General features: G+C 42.8%; 2 protein-coding genes across 2 annotated transcripts; one reads left to right on the top strand and one right to left on the bottom strand.

Moving 5' to 3' along the window:
* Positions 1-239: 239 nt before the first annotated feature.
* On the bottom strand, positions 240-6,465 carry LOC100142123 (uncharacterized protein). Its single transcript, XM_001810805.4, has 2 exons — positions 6,327-6,465; positions 240-3,687 (listed from the first exon to the last, which is right to left on the bottom strand). The coding sequence occupies exon 2, from the start codon at positions 3,652-3,654 to the stop codon at positions 592-594; it is 3,063 nt and encodes a 1,020-aa protein (XP_001810857.1). The 5' UTR covers positions 3,655-3,687; positions 6,327-6,465; the 3' UTR covers positions 240-591.
* A 93-nt stretch (positions 6,466-6,558) lies between these two features.
* On the top strand, positions 6,559-8,254 carry Snm1. Its single transcript, XM_964120.4, has 2 exons — positions 6,559-6,692; positions 6,745-8,254. Exons 1-2 carry the CDS (start codon positions 6,640-6,642, stop codon positions 7,841-7,843), a joined length of 1,152 nt encoding a protein of 383 aa, XP_969213.1. The 5' UTR covers positions 6,559-6,639; the 3' UTR covers positions 7,844-8,254.
* The last annotated feature ends 17 nt before the right edge of the window (positions 8,255-8,271 follow it).

Raw genomic sequence — 8,271 nt, 5'->3', positions numbered from 1 at the left:
TTTGTTTTTAAATCATTCGACCACAGCCAACTAAGAGAATCGTTGTCTTTTCTTGATTTTGGCCAATTTGTATTTCGCGTCTAAAGCTGAAACTTCTGATTCGCCTGACTGTCCTTTTTTATGTAAATTTACTGCAAATTCAGAAGTGAGACACGAATTGACACAGTTTATAGATAAATAAATGGTGAAAAAACGAGTTGCTATATTCTGAGTTTTGGTTGAGTGTGCACCACTAGCCGTTATGCCTAACCAAAGATTTATTTCCATCAATAACATACAGCTTCTACATTCTAGTGCATTATATCTCTATTATATATACATAAAAACTAGTAAAATCGTTACAAAGAGGTTAAAATACATCTTAGTTTGCTATAATAGTTTGCAATTACTTAAAGAAATATTAAAATGTGTCACTGCAGAAGGCTTTCCTCCATAGAAAATAATACAAAAATATATCAAGAGTTGTACAGCTCGCACTCCCCGTCCGATCTTAACCATCGTAGAAAAAAACGTATGGACCTCGTCCTTTACTCAATACAACTTAATACAAACTTCTCCCGAGAACAGGGCAAAACCAAAACGTATTTACAATCATATATGGATCGGCACGTGATCCAACAGTTTGGCTCTATCGTCAAAAACGGCACTGCACATCTCACACTTGAACATATTTTGCGCATGTTGCATCGACAACTCGGCTAATTCGTGCAGCCGACTCGGGTCAACCTCTTGCTTGACCTTCGTCTCCTCCTTGTCAGTGTTCTCAAGATCGGGGAGTATGTTCTCCGGCTCGACTTTCTTATTCTTCGTAATAATCATCCCGCCTTTGACCAACCGCACAACCTTGCTCCCCGGTCCTATGATAGTGCGCCCCGGCCGTAAGCTCTGCAACTGCGTCGGGGTCGACGTCACCTTGATTATGTTAGTTGGCACTGGCTCGTTATCCGTCTCCACCACTTGTTCAGACGCCACCTCGGGCGGCGTCTCGGCTTGGTCCATGTACACAACTCCATTACTCTGATCGAAATTCTGATCCTCCTTCAGTAGACTATTAACCGCTTGCTCCGTGTCATCGTCCTCGGGGAACGTGGCCAAGGGCAGCTTCTCCGAGTTGAGAATGTGATAACTGACGTTTTTAGTCCGTGGCCTTATCCGCTCCCCAGTTGCCGACTTCAACTCGGTCGGTTGCGTCCGCGTTACTAGAGTTTTGGTTTTGTGGCGGATTTTTCCATCCTCGCCGGTTTCAACCGGAACGCGCGTTTTTTGCGTATGGATCATTTTGGGCCTTGACGGCACCGGCGGTTCGGCCTTCAATTTTCTTTTTGATTTCGTCGCGGTTTTAGAATTGACTATAGAGTTGATGTTCTCAATTGCCGAAGAACAACTATTGTACAAATCGGTGTACGTTTCGTTTAAAGTCGGTTTAGGCGAACTCTTCTTCTTCTTGTTGTTCTTCTTCCGCAATTCCCGCTCATCCTCCGAGTCGGTGTACTGTTGTTCTTCCTCCTCCTCGACTTCCTCATCGGCTTTGTTTGAAATCATTTCGAGTTCGTGTGGTTTTAATTTCCTTCTCCGTTTATACTTTCTTGGGCCGACTTGTGGTTGGCGTTTCATTGCTGTGTTCAAATCGCAATGGTGGATCAAGTGCACGATCAGATCCTGAGACGTGGCAAACATGTCTGAGCAGACGGAACAACAATAGGGAGTCACACTGTGGGTGTATTTGGGGTCAGGTCCGGAATGGTGTGACCTGATGTGCTCCCTTAGCACAACTCTTTGGTTGAAAGCTCGGGGACAGACGGCACAAGCGTAGGGTTTTTCCCCCGTGTGAATCCTTTCGTGTTTTCGCAGAGTCCCACCGTCGGCAAAAGCCTTCCAGCAAAACCGGCACCCATACGGACGTTCCCCGGTGTGGATCCTGATGTGGATCTGTTGTGAGCTCCGCGATCCGAACGTCTTTCCGCACTCCAAACAGGGGAACTGCCGCCCGGAGAGACTACTGTGACTGTGTCTGTGGTTCATCAAGGAGCGCCCATCGGGGAACTCCTCCCCGCAGACATCACACGTTACGACTTTGTTCCTGTGTGACAACATGTGACGTTTCAGGCGTGCTTTATTATGGAAAGTTTTAGCACACTTGGAGCAAGCGAAACTTTTTTCTTTCGAATGCTCCCATGAATGTTTCAGTAAGGTACGGCGGTCCTTGCAAGAGCGTCCGCACAACATGCAAGTGTTTGGCGGGAGATTCTTTCCGTGTTTCGCCTGGACGTGGACAGCTACAGCTTGGTCATCAGCGCACACTTCGCCACAGATCATGCAACGGTGTTCCGAGCCTCGGGCATGCACCTCAGCATGAGCCAGCAAATCCAAAGCTTCCTGAAACGACTCTCCACACACGTTGCAAATGTGGCCGAACTCGTGGTCGTTTATGAACTCTTCTTTAATGTGCAATCTTTGATGCCGTTTCAAATTGTCCTGGCGGTGGAACGACAAGCCACACGTCGAGCAATAGTAGGTTCCATACTTGGTTTCTTCCTCTGAGTAGTCCTCATCTTCGTCATCGTCAAAATCTTCAATATCTCCGTGCTTGCTTCGGAGGTGTTCACGCATTAGAGCCACGTCCCAGAACATCTCGCCACACTTCTGGCATTCGAAGGGACTGTCACCACCGTGGATGCGTGCATGCGAAGCTAGAGCCTTCTCTCGGGCAAACCCGACACCACAGTGTTGACAAACGAAGGGTTTCCGAGGGTCGGTTATGGGATATCTGACCTCCACTGGCTGATTTTCCGTCATATAATCGCTATAGTCGACATAATCCCCCTTGACGTTGTTCTCCATAGCCTCCATAAGCCGCATGTCTTCATCAACGTAATTGTACGAACGTGAGCTCGAAGCCACAGTATCGTCGCCTTCATCATCGTATTCCTCCTTAATTTTGTTTTTCTTTCTTCGCGAAAAGGCCTTCCTTTTGGGCCTCTTCTCCCCGTCAGAGTCATCCAACGGTTGAACATCCTCCTCTTCCAAACCATCAGTTTCAGGTATATAGGCATGAACCTTCAAATGGTTCATCAAATCACACTTCCTTATGTACCGAACCCCGCACAGGTTACACCCGTGGGGTCTATCAGTCTGATGCGCCACCATGTGGTTCATCAAATTCGCCTTCTTCCTGAACCTCCGACTGCAAAAATCGCACGGATACGGCCTAGACGCCGTATACTCATCCTGATCGGTGGGTAACGGAATATCGAAATCCTCATTCGCTTGTTCATCGTCCCCACCGACGGCTTCCTCCGAGCCGACAACAATTTCTTCAGGACAACTTTCATCCCACTGTTCGGTTACAACTTCTTCGCTTATTTCTTCGGCCACTTCCTCGGTAACATCCTCGGCGACTTCCATGAATTCCTCCTGGAAGTCAACCGTTTGCGTTGGTTGCATAACAAGAACATTGTCTTCGGTTATGTAGACAATGTTGCCTTCAGACTCGGCGACTGTTTCTTCTTCGCCGACTTCCTCTTCCGCCTCCTGGATGCCGACGAATTCTTCCGTTTCGGCGGGAAGTATTTCATTTTCGATACTGCAAATTACTTCCTCGCCTTGAACGACGGCCGTCGAATCGTCCCAAGCTAATGCGAAATTATCTTCCATCGTGAGTGCACGTCAACAGCATATTTTCAAAATCTGAAACAAGGGATAAACACAATTGTAATCATAACAAAAACAAGTGAAAACGGATCTCGGAAGTTACGTATTATTGCGCTATCGTCGCGCTTATCACCTGAATACTTGCATAATGTGTAATTATGTACGTTGGGAAAAAATGTAAGTGAGTAGGTAATGCTGCTTGGGTTTCACTAAACTACTTGCACTAAGAACTTGAAAAATACGAAAACAATGTCGTTACTGAAGAAAGATATCTGTACTTTATTATAATTTTATTATGTCAACTAACTTTTTTAATAAAAATCATGATTTTATAATTCTTTTTTTTTTAGTGTCGACAATAACAGATCTTTCAGCGGATTTATTCTTTTATTCTGAAGAGCACAATTTTATTTATTTAAATAAAATGATTTTTTTACAACTAATTTTTTTTCCATAACTTAAATAAATCTTGTACCAAGTAGCTTCGGTTCTTTTGAAAGAAGGATAACCATTTACTATTCAACTAATTCTGCAACTCAGTATTTCAATGTGCAAAAATTAAAATTTAGATAAAACTGTTAAACAAAGGAAACGCCAGAATATGACAATTTAAACAATTTCGTATCGTTTTTAGGCAAATAATCCATTATCACCCTATTTCTATGAAATCCCTGCTAAAATAAAGCGGTTTAAAATATTCATGAGCAAATTAGTTCGTCTTTACGCAAGGAATTAAACAAAATTAGTTTTATGTGATACACTCTCAAAGAGATGAAAAAAAATTTTTTTTATTTTCCAGTAGATAATACTTCTACAGTTTGGATACTTCCCTAAACTCAAGTTAAAGATAGTCAGTTAATTTTAGTTATTAAAAAAATTACTTGTTAAATACAATGCGCTCTCAAAACTCTCAAAATTCCGAGTTCAAGAACTTGATTGTGGAGTGAAAGATGTTTAAATTTTTGTAATTTTTCCCAAAAATGAAATAACAAATTAAAAAAAAATTGATTTTTTTCTTCAAAATAAAGCTATTTTAGAAATTGTTTTCGTTATTATTCTCTACAATCATCTACACCATAAATAACTATGAACACTGAAACTTTTAGCCTGCATTTGAAGAAAATGCAGTATCTTCAAACAAATTCGATGGACTTCGTAAGGAAGCCCCAAAACTTATTTTTTTATATTTGGATTACTGAAGTGATTCTTTTAAGACACTCTGTATTAACAAATCCATGATATAAAAAAACATTTGGTAAATTTTAATTGACTCAAGAAACCAATATTTTCAATTAAAGTTTAATTCAACTAAAAAAAATTTTTCGCATTTATTTTTTCACATATTTGTATTAGTAAAACTTTTTCGTTGTTACCTATCTGTCTTACACTTGGAAAGAAAAAAAAACTTAGAAAAAAATTAAAGAATCATTTAAAAAAAAATTGAATATGTGCTTAAATATTTCATTTTCGCAATATTTTTTGGTATAAAATAGTGGAGCTTTTTGAATGAAATTGTCTCGGTGTAACAGATTTTTTTACACAGACCTCTTTCACCTTAAAAACTCAGTTGTGACGGTAGACGAGATATGATTTTTTTCCAAATTCGCTTCTTTTGACGCAACTAAATTTATTATCCATAAAACATAATGACTGAAACGTGTTTGATGCTAATGACTTAAAATTATCAAGATTATAAACCTATTTGAATTACGTGTATGTGTACAAATGAAGTTGTTTATTTAAAGTTTTTCAAATGTTTTCTTACATTTTTTCGATCTTCTGTGCTCAGTATTAATAAAACAGGAATTAAAAAAACATCTTTAGCTCAAATTAACGTAGTAATAGAAATAAAATAACAAATGTGCAGAGGGAGGATCAGGATTTTTTTTGTAAAGTTAAGTTCGTCCAGCTATTAAATTATTCAAAATCAATTAACAATATTGTTTGTCCATAAGTTTACACCAAACGGAGAGAATTCTTAACTGTGGCCGTTCAATAAACAAAAATAATAAATTCTATATAGGAGTTGAATAACCGAAGCTTTCTTCACGATTTCGAGTTTTTCATCGTCGAAGACAGGAATATAAATAACCATATTTCATAATCGCGAGCAAATATTGGCCGACATCTCGCGCATTACGTTCACGCTTCGATATAATTACGTTATGTCACGGCTATTATAAATCAATTACCCATCACCCAACTCGCATAATATTGACCTGGAACGTCTCCAGACGCCCCGACCTGGCCGTGAGCCCCCGCGCAAACCTCGCTCGCGCCACCCCACACCCATCACGCCCGACACCCGTCCCCAAGCGCGGTCCCATGGCGCGTCTCCCGTCCCAAAACCCATCAAAGGCGCCCACCTTGGAGGTTAAATAAATTTGACAAGTGAGGTTATGCTTAATTGAGGTTAGCACAGTTTACAATTTGAAAAAACGTAAACAAAGCCGTTTTTCCATCAAAACAAATCGATTTCCGCCCATTGCCACCGAAATCCCCCCGAATTATCCCAACTGCGCGCTATAACCGTCCATTGCATACCAATCTCGGAGCAAAGAAAGGAAAACGGCAATTACATCACGGCGCGACAGCGGCCCCAAGGGCCCAACTGCGGCCCCTTGTGCGGCCCCGGGCCCCAATGCGCCCCCACAGCCCCCCAAAGCGGTACTTACATGGGTTTTAACGGCGGAAAATGACAACCTAACCAAGCTTTACGACTCGGCGTCGACCTTCACTTTACAATGAGCAATGGCTGCTTGACTTGTCGGTTCGTGTTCTCGTCGGACACAAAGGCGCCGAGTTCGAAAGGGGCGCTCGGTTTGGGGCGAATTGGCGCGGTTTTGCCCCGGTTGGCGGCCCCCGACCCGGAATTTGCCACGGAAAACACAGGGAAAAGCCCGGAGCGAAACTAGGTTAGCAATAACCTACACAACAACCGCCAAAACAACGACGCGCTTCCTGGCACGCCAGCGCGCGAAATTCGAAATGAGCACGTTCGGCGGCACGCTCGCCGAAATCCCCGGAATCAGCGTCGACAGGTATTTTACACTGCGAGATTAATTTAATTAATTGATTGTTCCGGTCTTTAAGGTTTGATGGGGCCAATTTGGACTCGGAGGCCTTTTTTTTGTCCCATTGCCACACGGACCACATGAAAGGGCTCGAAGCGCCGGAGTTTCACGAGAAACTGGCACAAAATCGGCGCTTTTTGTACCTTTCGCACGTTTCGGCCGAAATCGTCCGCCGCATGTTTCCAAAAATCGGCGATAATTTGATCGAGTTGGACATGCGGTCCCCCACCAGCGTTTTTCTGCAAAGTGGGGCCATTTCGGTGACCCCCATCCCAGCGGGGCACTGCCCCGGCTCGATCATGTTCCTGTTCGAGGCCCAAGTCAATGTCTTGTACACCGGGGATTACAGGATTAACCCGCGCGATATCCCAAAATTTACGGCTTTTTACGACTCTTTGAACGCAAAAAAACGGATAGAAGCGGTTTATTTGGACACGACTTTTTTCCTAAAATCGTACGCCAAGTTCCCGCCACGTGCCGAAAGCCTGGAGGAGATTTGCTCCATAATTTCGGACTGGATTTCCAGGAGCGACAAACACGTCATAGGCCTGGACACCTCGGCCAAGTACGGCTATGAGTACCTTTTCATCGAGATTTACAAACAAATAAAAATGCCGATTCACGTCAATGACGAAATTTACGAATTCTACAGCCGGGTCCCGGAAATGGATCGCGCGGTGACGCGGTCGAAAGACACCAGAATTCACAGCGCCTGTGGGACCACATACCGGACGGTGTGCCCCAATACTGTGCACTACAACGTCAAAGTTGTCAAAGTCTCGGCGTTTCGCTGGAAAAGCGAGAGTTTGCAGAACGGGATTTCCGAAAAAACGCACAATACGCATTTTGTCTGCTACTCGACTCATGCCTCGTTTGAGGAGGGAGTGGAGTTGGTGAAGTTTCTCGAGCCGAGGAAAGTTGAAGCTAACGTTTTGCATCGCGAAACGGCCGAGGAGATTTTGAGGAATATTAGGGAATGTCTGGGCGAAGAGGGGCCCAAGACGAAGAAAGTTAAGCTGTTTGAGGCCGATGAGGAGGAGCGAGTTCGCGAGGTGGGGGAGAGGGGGTTTGGGGAACTGAGCTCTATCCTGGACTCGCCCCCCAGAAAGTACACGTGATAATTTGAGAAACTTTTTCCTTATACTTTTTTGTATCTTCAACCGTATTTACAAATTGGTAAAGTCAAAAAGTTAAAAAACAGGAAGCTATTGTTGGATTGTTACGGATTCTAGATTACTGTTACGTGATCACTATTTTCTAGGACAATGCCATCACAGGCTGATTCATTGCTTTTTGTTAGTTAATCTGTTACCTAATTAATGTAATTCCCTTTGTCTGCACCCCTGCAACAACTAGCTAAGCTGATTATGGCAAATTATCGACAGAACTTTATAATTTATTCAATAAATCAACCAGTTTATTTATTGGACATGTTGCAAAAAATGTTAATCCGCTTTGGTTAGTTTTTTAAATGAGCACATTGTATACTGTTTGTAAAGTTAGACTTGTAAATTTTACTAACTTAGAGATGTGGTGTATGTTTTGT

The sequence above is a fragment of the Tribolium castaneum genome, chromosome 2 (assembly GCF_031307605.1).
Source record: "Tribolium castaneum strain GA2 chromosome 2, icTriCast1.1, whole genome shotgun sequence".
Lineage (NCBI taxonomy): Eukaryota > Metazoa > Arthropoda > Insecta > Coleoptera > Tenebrionidae > Tribolium > Tribolium castaneum.
This window is presented reverse-complemented; position numbering and strand designations above follow the sequence as displayed.